Source organism: Stigmatopora argus, chromosome 10, assembly GCF_051989625.1.
Source record: "Stigmatopora argus isolate UIUO_Sarg chromosome 10, RoL_Sarg_1.0, whole genome shotgun sequence".
NCBI classification, from domain to species: domain Eukaryota; kingdom Metazoa; phylum Chordata; class Actinopteri; order Syngnathiformes; family Syngnathidae; genus Stigmatopora; species Stigmatopora argus.
Window position 1 is genome coordinate 4,901,769 of NC_135396.1, and position 17,262 is coordinate 4,919,030.

The 17,262-nt window shown below is 42.1% G+C and overlaps 1 protein-coding gene across 1 annotated transcript in view; it reads left to right on the top strand.

The window, feature by feature from the left end:
- Positions 1-17,262, top strand: part of cntn5 (contactin 5) — a 72,693-nt gene that overhangs the window by 20,974 nt on the left and 34,457 nt on the right. Inside the window, exons 3-7 of the mRNA XM_077611760.1 lie at positions 4,866-5,060; positions 7,414-7,537; positions 8,087-8,262; positions 12,256-12,351; positions 16,003-16,206. Coding sequence (XP_077467886.1) covers positions 4,866-5,060; positions 7,414-7,537; positions 8,087-8,262; positions 12,256-12,351; positions 16,003-16,206 — 795 coding nt within the window. The remainder of the gene's footprint in view (positions 1-4,865; positions 5,061-7,413; positions 7,538-8,086; positions 8,263-12,255; positions 12,352-16,002; positions 16,207-17,262) is intronic.

Here is a 17,262-nt window from a genome sequence, read left to right on the forward strand (position 1 = left end):
TCGCGGAACATTCCAAAAGATGGCCACTTTTGAGGACGGCCGTGCCTCTGTTCTTTCCCTTCCTTATTATAATTTCATTCGGCTATCTGGTCCTTTTTCCATTTCCGCAGATAAGCGAGCTGCGGCAGCGAGGGCGGGCCGCGTAGCTCTCTCATGTTTAAAAAGTGGGCGGCGAGGCGGCGACATCGGGGCCATTTTCTCCTCCATGTCGGAGCCCGATCCTGATTGAACTGCAGCGCTGAGTGTAGGATTGTAATTCAGCCGTCCCTCGGAGGTGTCTCCATTTCAAAGAAGTGGCTTCCAGGGAATATAGATGCATTGCAAAGCGCAGGTGATGCATGAGGCCGCTTTGACCAAGGGCAAAGGTGTCCTTCGCCGCAAATACGCTTTGGGGAAATTGATGGATTTAGACATACTACACATGAAATGAGTATATTACCATGATAGACTCTTAAATGTACTTTCCTCTGTGTGGATTCAATCAGATCCAAGAGATAACATTAGGGCGGTCCTTGATCCGAAATCACGTCCTTTCTTTAAAGATCGGAATTGGGTGAAAAAGAAATTTCACTGTGATCCGCCCGAAAATAACGATAAAACTGATGAAAAATGATAGTGTACATACCCCCAACAAAAGCAACAACTTTCCACGACAACGCACTCGTAAACGGAACAAACAAATTTAAATGAACTTGGATTAATATATACAGCCACACTCAAACATACGTTTAATGTAACTTTACACAAAACTGAATTCTAATTTTATTTTTTGTTTTTTTACCTTTGTTTTCCGGGTTAGCTGTTTGTCACGCCTCCACCCTCACGTTCTCTATCGATGAGCTGTTTGCTGTTGTATTCCCTTCAAAATATTCCGAAAATGATGCACACAAATGTCCTCACAATAGGATAACGCACGACCACTTGCCAACGAGAAGTAGTCTTGAATGAGCGATCGCGGGAGCTAAGGCTAAGGAAGGGATAACAGGAAATGCAACCGCTGAGCTCACGCACGTATTGATTGTGGGTAATGAAGTTTTATCCTGAGAAAAGGTGCCATTGGCTATCGGTGTTGTGTGCTCGAGTATATTTCATTACCCAGAAAGCCCTCTTTTTGACCACGCATGCGCGTTGTGCGTTTTCTGGTCCATGTGTAGGCGAAAGAAACCGTTCAGTGCTTGTAGATATCTGATATACACGAAAGATGCAGCAAAAAAAGACGGTGTGCTACAATGATAAACAGCCTCTCATATCATGGCCACCTGGCTGGGTCGCATCTCGAAATTTTGATCGTATCGCGGGCGAATTATTCGATCGAAATTTTCATCGTATCGCGGGCGAATTATTCGATCGAAATTTTCATCGTACCTCTAGCATGTCGTTGGTAGAGCTGATTGTAGGTAGAGCTGATAGTAGGTAGAGCTGATAGTAGGTAGAGCTGATAGTAGGTAGAGCTGATAGTAGGTAGAGCTGATTGTAGGAAGAGCTGATTGTAGGAAGAGCTGATTGTAGGTAGAGCTGATTGTAGGTAGAGCTGATTGTAGGTAGAGCTGATTGTAGGTAGAGCTGATCATAGGTCGAGGTACCACTGTACTTAGAACAAACACATCCATCAGATACCTTCCTTTTGAATTTACCCATGGTGGGATTATTACAGTATCAACATAACCAAAATGTTATTAGTGTATTAATCCGACACTTATATACTGAAGAAACTCTCCTAACTTGATGGGTTCTATTTATGGTTCCACCATCAAGGACCCCTGGCCTTCCTCCAATTGACAAAAACTCCCTTGTACTCTCAATTTAAGCCCAGCAGAAAAATAAAAAAACAATCAACCTTCGAATTCACAAAATATCTTTTCTTCCCGGTTCCTTGTGCTGATGCCAGAGCTGGTGAAAAGGAAGCTTTCATGAGCCACACACAGCCTGCGGCCTATTTGTGGATGCTGCAGACATGAACTAAACATTACGGCAGATGCTGCAATGTTGCTCTGACATGCTGGAAAATAATTCCCTGTTAAAAGCAGTAAAACATCTCTTCATCAAATAATCTGAATATTTTAAATATGCAAATAACCGTAATTTCCCCACGGGGAAAATTATTCTGTATTTGTTCCCTGCAGGCTTATAATTAGCACATCCATTTCAGTTAACCCGATGAAACACTGGACCAGACAGGACTAGGAAGCATGGGGATTTACCAATGAAATCTTAAGTACTAATAATAATAAAATGGGGAACAACTGGCAACAATAGGGATGTCGTAACATAACAGTTTTTCAGATGATTAGAGCTTAAAAACAACAACATAGCAGGCTGGTAGTCATATATAAGTCGCACTCGTGTTCGGTGCAGTCCCAGCCAAATTATCAACAACAACAAAAAGTATGTCATATAGTCCGGAAAATTCGACAATCCTAATATGGTAGACTTTCTTGTGGAAAAGAAGTCAACTTTTTGTTGGCTGGAAATTTTAGTCCACAAGATTTTTCAAACAAATCCGAGGTTGATTGAATTTTGCTGTCAGGTTCTTGTGAGTGCACGACGGGTTACAAAATCAGAATGATGTTATTGCCTTTAGGCTTTGCTGTTTTCTGAGACTTTGTCTCTCTTTGCTGGACTATTTGCTAAATGTACTGGTATTTTTCTCATTTAAAAAAAGAAGTGAAACAAATCAAGACTGGTCGGTTCTTTTCTTGCCTCTCTATGCTATCATTTCCTCTATTTTAAACTCCTGCTGAGTCTATGGTCTTGTCCCCATGAGGATGGCGATCATGTAAAGACCCATCACTTGATACTGGCTTTAAGCAAGTGTGACGATCAAGTAAAAAGCTTTCAGCGGCCAAGAAGCCGAAATAAAAATGATTCACAGCAGATGATTCCACGGAGGAGAATTCACTGGATAAATGTACTCGAGCCTAATCAGCCTCAGTCAATAGAATCTCCCCTGCGAATGTCTTCATTAATCTTAGGCTCCGCCGACTAATCATTCTCGTCTGCTCTGGCCCCCTCCGGCGCCTCACGTGTTTACTGTATGTTAATCCCCTCGATTCTCCGGTCCCGATTCCGGAGCCGCCACCAGTCAGGGGGGGCCACTGTGTGACATTCCCGCCAATGTTGGCCCCGGGTCTTTCTGACGTGCCGTCTCGCTTTAGCCTCACCTCCTGCCGTCACTGCTAATCTGCATGCCACGCTCATCGCCTCGAGACCCTTGGCTATACTGCGGCTAATGCTGACCTTAAAGGGTGTATGCTAATGTGACTTATATTCATTCATAGGTAACATAGGCTGTACTGGAGTAGAATTGCAGATACTTAAAGATGGATTTAAGTCCACTTCAGATTATCAAATGCAAGTAGACAAGAAGAGGGGAAGAAATGCATGTTGTGCGGTGAATGAAATGGAAAAATATGAAAAGGCATACTAAAAAACCTTGTATCGTCCAGGTACAAAACAATGCAGTAACCACAATCATCTCTAAAGGATGAGAAAGGTAACAATGATAATATATAAAATCCATTAATTTTTTGTACCGTTCATCCTCTCAAAGGTTGCAGGGGGTGCCAGAGCCTCTCCCAGCCAACTATGGGCACCAGGCGGGGGACACCCTGAATTTCTGGCTAGCCAATCGCAGGCCATGAGTGGACAGATAAACAATCACTCATAGCTAGGGGAAGTTAGGTTGTGGGAGTACCTGGAGAAAACCCATGCAGAACTGAGGCATATATTGTATAATAATAAATGGTCTTCTAAAAATAATAGAATTTTTGTAAAAAGGAACATCAGTGTCTCTACTTCATCACCCTTTACCACTGGTTGATATATATATGACAATCAGGCCCATATCATCACGGCAGTATTGAGTAGACGCCTTCTTGTCAACAATGGCCTCAAAGTACAGTTGGTGCGTCCTTTTACACAACGGAATCAGCATTTTTTTTTTTACTTTGTTGCTGTTTCTGAAAAGTACCAGTTGTACAAGGGTCACCATTTTTATCAGATGAAGGTAAGAGCCTTCACAAGAGTAAAAGGACATTGGCTTTAAAAGATCAACAAGACAGGCTGTTTATCTTCTTCTTCCAGCTCTTTCCAAGATTCAGGCTTTCAGCCTGACCCTGGACTTCTATGCTGGCCAGAATAAAGCATATGTCTTTTTCCTACTTGCTCTTTCAAGGAACACAGTGCGAACGTGTGCACCTTTTGGCCGGTGGAAGCGACGCAGAGAAGCGCCGATAGTAACAAAGAGACTTAGAAGTAGTCGAAAGAACTTCTTGGCAGAATACAAGGAATATTTGCCAGAGAGCGTTGTTGCATTTGCTGTCTCTGAATGTACCCAGGTTGCTTTGTATTCAAGGCTCATTTTTGGTAGCGTGTCAATGGACGGGTTGCGCACCTCCTCCCGTCAATGGCAATGAGCAAGTTGACCCTTTCGTGCAAGTGTAGTCTGTTCTGTATAATACACATAAGGCAGTAATCACATGCTCTGTTTTGTTCTTAGCTGGGGCCTCCCTGAGGGTCCCCAGATTACTTCTCGGGTTGTGTTGCCTTCTAATCATGTCCCGCTCAACCTCCTTACACAACTCTCAGTGCACCCTGACTCTGAGCCGTTTGCATTTGTCTCCGAGCGTTCAATGTTCTGCTGCTCATCAGCACCATCTGTGACTTTTCAGCTTTCTTCCTCGAGTGACTTTAAACGCAGGTTTCCTACGTGGCGAGATTTGTTAGTGGGGCTATTTTTATCGTGACAAAAACAACACGTTGGCGCACGGCCATTGGGGATTGAGTTTGACTGAGGCCTGTAAAAAGTGTGCAAAAGTCTTGATGTTTTGTGATAATGATATTTATATTCATTTTCCATGTGGTAGACATTACAACAGCGGTGGCGGCGCGTCCCATCTCGTACGCCGCCGTGCTACGCATGAAAGCGGGCAGCTCGTCGTCAGCGTTCAACCTCCGCGGACGGCCTCGGCAGCACCAAAGCGACGACTGGCCTGTCTTCACCAGTAACCCGCATCCGGCGGTCGGGATAATCAGCTCTCAGGAGGACTACAGACACGGAGGTAGTAGACCATACATTCAAGATTTACAAACTTTTTCCATACATTTGCACACCTATTGCATCCAAATTTGGTATGCTTCCATCATTGTATTCAAGATCGTGGAAAAGATTATGCTAAATCGATATAAATAAATAAAAACTACTAAAATATCCAAGTTACAAAAAACACTTCTTCGTAAGTAGAGGTACCACGGACCAATTTTCATTAAATATCATTTGCTGTCTTGCCAGATTTTTGTCAATTCCTTTGTTGCTCCTATAGTGTTGACATATTTCAATAAATCAATTAAATAACAATAAAAAAACTGAAACTTTCCATGCACAGAAAATGCAGCTATTTGGTATCGAAGTGTGGCCGGCATGACCCAAAACGTGACATGCATTTATCTATATATTATTTTTTAAACATTTTGAAATATATTTATTTTTAATGCATACATAAATGAAATAATGCACAAATATCAGCCACCTTAAGGTTTCTTACCCAAAAAAGTGGTACATTTAATGAGATATTCAGTTGAAAGTTTGACTGTAGTTTTACTGTTTTTGAAGTGGAAATTCAGCAGAACAAAAAGTTCTATTTGGCAGCATCGCCGCCAGCGTAGGTCCAACTCGACGGGCTTGCCGCCAAGCTCGTGAAGGACCCAGACGCCAATCCCGTTCATCTATCACTGACGCTCTTGAGCCGCAGCCTTCTTTCTCAGTGCCGCCGCCTGTCAGCGCGACAACCGCCAAGATGACGGATATCTTTGTCGGGATCGGTCCCAGCCTGGCCGGAAACGCTCCGTCATAAATCTCCACTCTTGCCTGTAGTAATTCATTTACAGCCACATCGATCCGTTATTGCGGAATTAATGGCATTATGCTCTTTGCCTCTGGAGTGCTTAATTAACGGAAAGGGGAAGCGTCGACAGACGGAAGTCGCTGAAGTGGCTTTCTTTTTTCAATCTTGTCTTTTAGACAGGCCATCATGCACCTTTTAAGGGCAGCTTGTAATTTCCTGCTATGTGAGTGACAGATGGCAGTACCACTACTTTGAAAGGAGTTAAATATCTCCAAGTGAGCGCAATTACCCACCCAGGAGGTACAATAGAGCAGCAGGCTTCAAGTGCATTCCTCGCTTAGAATTCTGCGAAAAACCTATTCATGAAATTATCAAGTGCACACGTTCATGAAATCGATAATAAACCAAAAATCTCTCTATTTTAGCCCTAGGAAAATTTAAAACATGATAATAGTGACTTTTCATTCATATAATAGGCTACTGGAATAGGAATTATGTTGTATACTTGCGCTAAAACACCATAGGCTGCTAACCACTTGAGCCACTTTTTGTATCTGACCACTTATACATGTTGACTACTTATCAATGTTGACTACTTACTCGTATTGTTTAGTCTAATGTAGCTTTTGTTTCGGATCCAGTTGCATTGTGAAACCCCACAAAGTGCCAGCTTAGCTTTAATTTTAGATCAAAATCTTTGATGCGAAAAGGGAAGAGATTCAGAATGATGGGAATGTTGTATTCCCTGTGCTTGCTTCAAGGCTTTGTTATCATCAGTAAATACCTGTCACCGCGCCACTGACTATTTGCAGGACGAGCGCTCTGGCGCCCATTTTCCAGGCGGACAAATAAAAATCCTTGTCTGTTTTCTGTTGATTCTGTAAAAAGATCAGTGGAGGGAGAGAAAATAAACAAAAGTCTAACGGTTATTTAAAGCAAACTCACTCCTCCCCTTCACCATTGTCTTAAGTGGCTGCTTTGTCACCGGATGCGCTCATTTTATATACCCTTACGCATATGCTTGGATTTTAATGCAGAAACAAAATATTTTATCCCATGTTTTTTGTCCTTCAGAGCCAGCCTCTCCCAGTTATAATCAATTGGACGTCTTTTAACCTCCAATGGCAGCCAATTAATTAATCACAGCACGTTGTCCAGGTCCTGAAATAGCAAAGCGACCCCAGGCAACCAGTGGCAGCACAGTGAATGGCAGGAAAAAAGTGGTATTAAAAAAATAATAATAATGGAAAGGTGTCTTTGAGAGTAAGGAAAAAAACGTGTTTCAGCTACCTAATGTCCGAGTAATGCGCAGTCCTTTTATCATTATTTTTTGAAAGCATTTATCTATCAAGCAGGGGTTTTCTTTCTACCACACTAAAATGCTCTCCAGGGCTGCAGAATCAGTTTTCCATTGAAATTCCCTTACATTTTGTATTATTCAGTTAAGAGACAAGCCAGAGCCACGGGAACAATTGCGAGTAAACAAAATGTTACAAGAGAGTGGACCTCCTGTGGTGATAATAGTGATCATTCTCCCTTTTTCTTTTTCTCGTTTTCCTTTTGTAAACAGAGAGCGAAGAGTTCGGGCCTTTTTTCATCCAGGAGCCTGACGATGTGATTTTCCCTTTGGATGGCGACGACAACAAAGTGGTGATGCACTGCGAGGCGCGAGGGAACCCGCCGCCAGCGTACAGGTAATTGTAACTAATGGCGCTGTTTCATCCTTTTCAAAACAGAAGACAAAAGCTTGATCAGGCATAAACTAGTCTAATGGTATGACATTTACAGTCTCACCATCACGATTTTTACACACTAATTAAATGCTAGAATCTTGTATACAAAAATAAATGATCAAGATCCACACAAATCCATAACTAATGAAATGGTACCATTAAAGTAATTGATGTAACGGTTTGCTTGTGCATAGTTAAAACCGATTACTTAAAGAGAGGGAGGGATTCGACAGAGAGAATATGACTCAATGGAAAACTATAGTCGAGACTCGTTGACGTTATCGGGTGACGAGTCGGGATACGAAATTGAAAGTATTACACTGTTTTGGGGATGTTTCTGGGAAAGTTTGAAATTAAAAGGATTATATTATTTTATGATGAATGAATTCTGCAGACTCCAATAAAAGCTCATGACAGGTACTTTTGAAACCTCAGTATACCTTGAACCGGTAATCATCCCGTGCCTTTAACCAATTGATCCAAGCTTCTTCCTCCATGCTTTCCTCACAGCTGGTACATTAACAGCACGCAAGCGGACTTGAGGTCGGACCACCGCCTCAGGCTAGTGGAGGGCAACTTGATTATTAGCAATGCCAGTTTGACCGCCGATGTCGGGACGTACCAGTGCCGCGCCGAGAACAGCTTTGGCACCGTTTTGAGCCAGGACGCTCATTTGCAGTTTGCATGTGAGTACATTTGAATTGTTTTTCTCATTTTCTATGCATGGGCAGCCATTTAAAATCCCACTACCACAGATTTTCCTCACAAGTTCAATGATACAATCTTCTCAGAGAATCCAAAAATAAACTAACAAGACTCCCATAGATCCATTACTATTAAAAGTGCAACGTTGCCATCAGCTTTCTTAAAAACAATGACGGTGAAAGGGTGAGGGAGCCAGCAGAGGGCATAGGCCTCACTAGAAACAGAGTATGTAGAGAAGTTTTCATTGGTTTTATCATGGCAGAAACCATTTAAAGTTGACCGGTATTCCTGAAGAACGTAAGAGTTTACCGTACCATTTCATAACTGAGGCTAAAGCTCCATAACATGGCCATCTGGATTCAGAAAAAGGGAGGCAAATCTTGAGCTCCATTCACATATCATCTGGTGAATGGTAAATGAATAATGTAACTAAATGGAAGAGGATGTAGTGCACAAAAACGGTCTACGTTAGTGACGTCAATCGCTAAATCGGTTATGGTTTATTTTAGAAAAAAAGGACAGGTTGGGCTCAATGAGTTCAGTAAAGTGCGTTTTAAATGCATCTGGGTGAGGGAGAGTAGCTGTTGTATCATTAGCTACAACATTTGTACCTAGTTGTGGTCCCAGTAGCTTTGTTGAATGAAGTCGAATTGCGGCGATAACGGGATGTTCCTTCTATTTCTACATTGCGGTGGGAAATGACAGCCACCAAGAGTAATTTGTTGGCTTCTAAAACAATATCAATGCCTCGGCCCAGCAAAAGAAAGAGAAAGTACGCTGTGGGTTTTTACGTGCAAAGACCATAATGACCTCAGTAGCAATCCTAGAGGGAGGAGGCAAGTTCACATTCTGGTTTGTTTCTGCTTGCGGGAGGAAAGAGCTAGGATACAAATGGCTCAATTAGCCTGGAACTATGTGCACTGAAGAAGAAAAAAAGCAAGGGAAAGGGTTCTTTAAAAGCATTTTTTTCTTCAGGCGTTGAGTGTTAATGGGTTTCATCAGACTAGATATTATTTTAAGGACAAATTTCGGAAATGTTCTTTAGACTGAAGACATTCAAGGAAGAACTTGCAAGATCCTTGTTCATACCCAAACTTATTAAACAGTAAGGGAATTAAAAAACACAAAATGTACATCTCAAATATCCCCATTTATATTGCATTACATCTCATATAGCTCGTAATAAGAATATAGTGAAAAGACAGAGTTGCTGCTTTTTTTTCTTAGATCATTTTTAAAGATTAAATGTCATTGGACCATCAAGTCAGGATTGTTTCATTTTGCAAAGAATGAGGCTTACGTTAATGAGTCCTGATTCAAGTCCGCCGTAACAAATTAGCATCAGGCACCTGCTGCGGTTTTCTGCGGATTGCATCACCATCTTTTGAAACATTCATGCGGACATATGTTGACTTGTAATGCCGGACGACGCTTTAACGACCGCGCCGTCGTTGCTGCATTATTTAAAAAAAGTCATGAATATTGATTGGCCTTTAACTAGTTTGCAGATACCCTCATCACTTTCTGCCAACTAGTTTTGCGCCAAATGAATGAGAGGGAATTTTATGGCACATTAACATCCATAGTACATAGCAGTGTGACTGAAGTACCCTCTTAAATGCTCATGTTTCTTTTTCCTGGTTCCGGTACAGAGTGTAGTGATTCTCTGAGGTGTTCCGTACAAGGAGAAATATGTATTTAAGAAAGGAGAAGCAGGATGCCTGGATGGAATTGAACCTCTGAATAATTGAACTTTTGAGTCTCCTTGAATTAGACCGACTGAAAACATTGTCAAATCTGTGGTGATGTTGTTTTTCTCATACTATTTTTAATGGAGAAAAACATGGAGTGAAGTAAGTTGTACTTTCGGATATTAGATATATTAGTTGGACCAAGTGTTGCTTGGAGCAAAATTAAAATCTTATAACTACATTTAAATTTTTGAACACCACTTTCCTTTGCAACAATGAATTACCTTTCTGTTAACTTTACCTATAAAACTGTAAATTTGTTGTTATGAGGATTTATTTTTCTACAACTAGAAATTATTTTTTACTTCAGAAAATACAAGTTAGCAATTATACAACTACCGTATTTTGCTGTTTAATATACCCCCCATTTAATATACCCAGGTATATTAAACGGCAGGGGTATATTAAATGGCGCACAAACGGGAAGGTACGATCCACTACGCACTCTTTATGCCGTGACGGGGTGCATCAACGTTTTGCAGACTAAAACTACTTATTGCTCAGATTTAAACTACTTACTGCTGAATAAAGTCTGACTTGGAATTTTAATGAACTTAAGTATCTATAATTATGCCCCCATGAACAACACACATCTTGCCAAAAAGCTGAGTTGCCGTTTAATATACCCGGGTATATTAAACGGCAGGGGTATATTAAATGGCGCACAAACGGGAGGCTCAAAAAAACAAAAATCATTTAATATACCCGGGTATATTAAACAGCAAAATACGGTACATTTTTTCCAACAACTACAGCGTACTTTTGCACCAACTTCAAGTGAACTTCAGTTAGAAGTACAACATTGTAAATAATATAAATATATATATAAATATATAAATAAGATATTTACACCAAATATACCACTACAACTAAGTATTTTGACCGCATTTTGTTTCGTAGAATTGCAGGTTATTTGACTCCCAAATTCACCTCCATAAAACCGAGCTGTGAAAAACAAATCCCATTTTCTGATGCATTCCTGCCCTCACACCAATTTGCAAATGTCACAACAATGATGAATACCCCTAACAATGTGGCTTTATGCAAACTAACGCAAACCATCTTTGTCGTTGCCCAGAATAAGAAAAATGAAATCCCATTGGGATGATTGGATATTGGCGGCTTACAATGGTTGCGCTTTGGAAGAACCTGTTATCGTACTGGAGCAGTGGGAGACCTGGTCCCATTCCGGTCCATTCAATATTTATTGAATTAGGACCAGACCGTCTCCACAGCAGGTGGCCTATTTATAGCAGCGTGAATTCCATCTGCTCTAGCAAGTGCCGCAGTTGTGTTGTAGCCTTGTAATGACTGCGTTTGTACAATATAATATACTGTTGATCACGCCATGAAGGCTTATTTCTGTTTACTAACTCGCCAAAGATAACCTTTTCGGAATGGAAGTCGACCCCATTCGGGCGTTATCGCCACCTAGTTAGTCCATTAAAGCCGCAATGAGCAATAAATCCAGATTTATGCGTGGACTCGCCAGGCGCGGAGAGCTGACAGACGCTCGTCAATCGGCCGTGACTGCGCCGGCCGGCAGCGGCGGGTCGTTAGCGCTTCCGATCGATACCGGTCGCGCGGAGCAAATGAGGCGTGATTACGGGGGGATCGGGCATCTCCAGGACGGCGACTGCGGATGGCGACTGCGAGCGGCCAGATGAGCGCCGAGAAGCCAAACGCAGAGTTTAGTCGAACGCGGGGAAATCGATGGGAGGAAAAGAGGTTTTCATCAGCCGTCAGGGAGGTAAAGGCCTTCGTTTTGGTGATTGGGAGACACCTTCAAATCGGGTGACCGCAAGGACGAGCTCTTCCAAACCAAAATGGTCTAATCATATCATCAAATAATCAAGATGGGTACTGCATCCCCAAAACCTGCATGGATGCATAAAATCAGTGTTGTCAACATAAAGCCCGTGGGCCGGGATCAGCCCGTTAAGGGGTTCGATCTGACTCGTGGGGTTGGCATTGGCAGGCAATCAGTTAACGAGGAACATTAAAATGTCCCTAAACCAACAGAAAGTAACTTAGAAATGCCCCCAAATCAACAGAAAGCGACCAATGAACGAGAAGCAGCCTGTAAATTGGGAGAGGCCCCAGCACCCCATGACCCTCATGAGGATAAGCACTTTACGATGATGAATGAATAGAAGCAAATCAACCAAATGACTGGGCAGTCTCTTTATTAATATTCTTTGTCCGTTTTTATTCCTTTTTCAGACATTGGAGCATTCAGTGCAAAAACAAGAGGCGGAGTCTCAGTGCGAGAAGGCCAGGGTGTCGTGCTCATGTGTACGCCGCCGCCTCATTCTGCAGGTGAGATTTCATTTTTTATGGCGTAGTTTTTAGGATAAAAATCAGTCGGATGATGAAAATATTCCTTAAATTGTCAATTGCACTGAAATGTTCTGTAAAATTTTCTAACATTTTAGGAGTGAGCTCTAATTTCCATATATTTGGCATTAAAATCCGTTCTAAGTGGTCTTAACAAGCCTTAAAATTCACTTGTTGAAACGTGCAAGAACCCCGTAGAGTTTCTATGTGATTCCCGGGTAGCCGCCTATCCGAGTGTGCGGCAGAACACGGCGTCCTACAGATGCAATTTACAGGATCATTAGCAACGATAGGCAACGTTGCTCGCCGTATAAAAGCATATCTGGCCCGAGCCGCCCTCTAATGCACGCTCTTGCCAGTGAGTGTGACTCACTCGGATATGTCGGCTGCCGCAAAAACGCAGAGTGCTCTTCAGCCTCCCTTCCCATTTTCAACATCATCCAGCAGGAAAAGCAGTGACTGGTCAATGTTTTATAAAACAGGGTCCCCAACCTTTTATCGTGGCGTACTGCTTTCATGTAATACAGAAACTTTGTTATATCCCCGTCAGGGGCGGAATTTCTGAGGGTGCTGAGAGTGTGGTTGCACCCGGGGGCCCGGTTTTAGGTCGTAAAGGCGCACCCTCAACTAATTGTCTGCCATGGACAGCAGTTGACGTCCAATCCAAATAGAAACACGGCATTCACTGCGCATTAATTAGATGTCTACTAAAGACAAACTAATTGGTGCGAGGGTGCCTCTTGGCCAAATAAACATTTTTTTTAATTATTGAATTATATTTATGGGGCTAGATGTCCAATCCATTTGAATTGTTCATCTAGTACATCTTCTAGATATAAAATAATTGGTGGGAGGGTATCTTTTGGCCAGAGGAAGATCATTTTCTTTTTTTTAAATTTTATTTACCTTAATGTCTGCCACTAGCGATGCTAGATGGCCAATCGATTGAAAGTAATTTGTTTCTTCTGCTGCTCACTTCAAATGGATTAGACATCTACTGGTGATAAACTCATTTAAATTCCCAGCAGAAGCCTGATTGGACGCAACACAATTGAACGTCAGTCATCATCTTCGCATTGCCCGACATACACACCTTTGCTTATAGGAGCATTTGCGACTTCTTGGGTAGGGCGACCAGTAGTTGCAAGCTCGATCTAGAAAAGCACATACTCGCTAGCATTGGCACGTTATTTCATAGCACTCCCCGCTACCGATGATGTAATTTTAGTGTCATTAGGGTACACGAAACTAGTTTTTCACCAATTGATTTTCCAAAATAAAGTCTCTCCAAACTTCCGGCCTGTGGTACCGAAAGGTCAACGCGCCATTAGAAGCATTTCTTTCGAGCGTAGATGACTCAGGGGCAGTGATTTTCTGTCTAACTGGGTTAGTTACACTCACGCCTGACCGATCATGCGTGGCGCGTGTCTCATATCAGAGTAGATCGATCAGTGCACATTTTATTTTGGCGTCTCTCTCAGGTTGAGCACAATTTGGAATCAATGTCAAATCCTACATGGCAAAAACAAGTTAAACAAGTTATATTTCCTTGTTTTCAGTGTGAATCGACTAGAAATAAGTACGATTATCTGACAGTAGCCCAAGTAAATGTTACTAACTTGTATTTCTTGGAATTGGAAAAATTGATAGACTTTCATTAAGCGAAAAAAAATAGCAATGTAATCTTAAAAACAAACGTTAAACTCAAATTTTAAGCTCAATGGCGATGATGTCTTATCCTTTAGGCGTACCTTTACATTGTGAAGTAAAAAGCATCCAATCATAACGCTTGGGTCAGCCTGGCAGATTCACCTCAATATTGATTAGAGAAGGTGACAGATTACCTTGCATTATGGCGACGACTAGATTTTTATTGCACTTTCAGCAGGAAGATTTACTAACCAAGCAAAAATAAGGGTGCGCATCGTAGGGTCTAATCCCCTCCCACCAAAAGTCCTTCCTTTGCTCTAATAGTCCTTTTTAGTAGATTAAAGTCGTAGCGTCATCTAGTTAAGCTTCAAGCACTGAATGGACTTTAAGTGTTTCCAGATGGGATCAACGCTGACGCCGCATTTTATTCATTTTCCAATATTTTTCACTTTGAAGCCACGACACGCGGACACTCTCGCTCTCTAGTCGTGACAGATAACGCATGCAAATACTGTCAGGGCGTGTTAAGACGATTAATTTCTCGGCAAATTCATCTTTTCGCCATACACCCCCGGTCTGGTAACGTATATGTTAATAAAGTAGAAGAGCGTTGTGTCGCTAAAGCTGTTTTCAGGGAGTGAGAGTGAATACGATTTATTTTACTGTATGTGTCATCTTTCTGACAGTCACAGTTTACTTTAATTCATGTGCTGTTATTCCCAGTATTGTTGTGATGTCAGGTTGGATTGCTTTTATTAAGGTGACATTTTTGACACTTCACTTGTGTGCTATCAATCAACACACTATTAATTAGTGTTTTTAGATGTCATTTTTTTATATTGTTCTCACAATGTTTTTTTTTAACTTTGTTCTTAGTTAAAATAGGCATTTTAAGATTTCAACCGTCATTTGGAGTTGATTTTCTTTCTAAATCCTGAGTGTCTGTGGTTTTATCTGTGACGGGACATTTACTTTTAAATGCTGATACAGACTGTAAAATGTAATAGTAAAGACGTCCTTTGCCTCATAATGGAGTAATGAAGGGCCGCTGTAAGTATTAGTTGCTCACTCACCTTCTGTTCTCTTTCACTTTGAGTCTATTTACTCGCGTTTAATTACAGTCTTAATAGTGGTTCGTTAATGCTGCACATATGGCATCAATCCAACGATTTGACCTTTTCACAAATGGCTTTTGACCAATCATATATCTTCGCAACTGTTGTTAAAAGACAACCTCAAGCTTTACCATTACCCAGTGGCGGTCCGTGCATTTTCTCGTAGCGCCTTCAACAAATCAATCCAATCCTCAAAAACTATTTTATGGCTATAAAACCTCAACTGCAGCTACAACTGCGACACGTAAAAAATAATCAATAAATCAACAATACATTGTGGTGTTGCCAACTCTAAATCTGATTGGTTAAAGCAACAGTCGTATCGACGTTTGTTTAAAGCGGCAGAGCCCGCAGAACTAATTGTGAAGGCTTTGAGGCAGATTTCTGACCCTGGCAACAAATAATTGCTGAAATGTGATTGGTTAAATGCTTCAATATGAAAACACACATCTGGAAGCAGTGCAACCAGGGGGAAAGGAAGCTAACAGACAATTTGGAATTATTTAATAAGTATTGATGAACAAAATATAATATATGATTCAGATATTTCTTAGGCCAGCAGAGAAGGCCTTGAAGGCCCTGACGGCCCACCACTGCCATTACCCCATTGTCTCAATTCTTATTTTTGTGGTTACTGTTAGCAACATCTGTCTGGTAACTACCATACAGCTTCAACTAAGTCTCATAAGTGATCAACAAGCACTAACTAATTTTCTCCAAAATTTTCAATAAGCATACAGGCGTGTTCTCTCGCCTAAAATGCTTTAGTAGCAACAAGAACATTGATAAAACCTAATGTCAAAGTTGCTGTCTTCAGATATTATACCAGGTCATAAACCGAATGTAAATTCTGTCTCATATCCGGCAGAGATTATCTACAGTTGGGTGTTCAACGAGTTCCCATCCTTCGTGGCCGAAGACAGCCGCCGCTTCATCTCGCAGGTGACGGGCAACCTCTACGTGTCCAAGGTTCAGCCGTCGGACGTGGGCAGCTACCTCTGCCTGCTCAAGAGCATGGCCACCAACGCCCGCGTCCTCAGCCCGCCCACGCCGCTCATGCTTCGGTCCGACGGTGAGCCTCATTTGTCTTCTTTTTATCTGACCTCTGCTTCCAGCAGGCCATAGGTGTCCAAGTCGTAGGGGTGGCGAGCAAAATTGGAATTACGGTTTCCCTCGGGGGGCCGCTATATCTACTCCCTTTACTGTTTCCTATATGTATATTGACACTTTTTCGGAAAAATCATCCAACATTATAATTGCTTCCAGATGTATTTGTAGCCCCTCCAAGTTACGCTTTGCCAGTCGCCAGTTTGAGAAGCAGTGACTTAATAATTTGGCTCGCGACTGAATCTGTCATTTTGGTGGCAGCTGTCTCGCTTTTTCTCCCCCGCCGAAAACGCGACACAGTCAGACCTCCCCGGATGAAGGTCCGCCGCCATGCCAGAGCGTATCTCACCCCCGCACACTCCCCCCTATTCGCCTTGTTGGCCTCCTTCAGCCCGCTGCCATATTGCGCGTCCCACTTTTGAAGTGGCGAAAATTGCATTGGCACGCCTCACGGCAGACGGACACCAATGTTGGCGCGCCGGTCACGGGTGGCGACCAATCGCACGGCATCATCTGTGTCTCGCTCAAAGTGATTACACAGTATATGCCCGTGCCCGCGTGTGTGTTTGTGCCGCTCACGGTTGTCAGACCTAACCAAGGCTCTTAATCAAAACAAGCATCTGGGCTCCATTACGGCCCACTGGACGCCATTGATCGCCAGCTCCAATTCAGTACAGCGTGTTGACAGATTTTATCTTCCAGCACAGAGAAAAAAAGAAAAAAAAACTAGAACTAGTATCAATCTCGTCTTCACAGACAAGATCAAATTAAAGCTATTTTTTTTCAGAATCCGTGGCTTACAAGGATGTTAATTAATTTAACTGGGAGGGCTGACAGGGAGTCAGTTTCATGGCTGGGATTGACAGGGAGAGGGATTTACACGGTAGTTTACTTTGGTCCAGACCAAAATACAATAGATGAGGGATAATCCGATATCAGATTTTTTTGCATTTGGGTCGAGTTCAGTCACTTGATTTTTGGGAGCTGCCAGTACGGTGTTTTTTCAACTTTTTACAGCCCT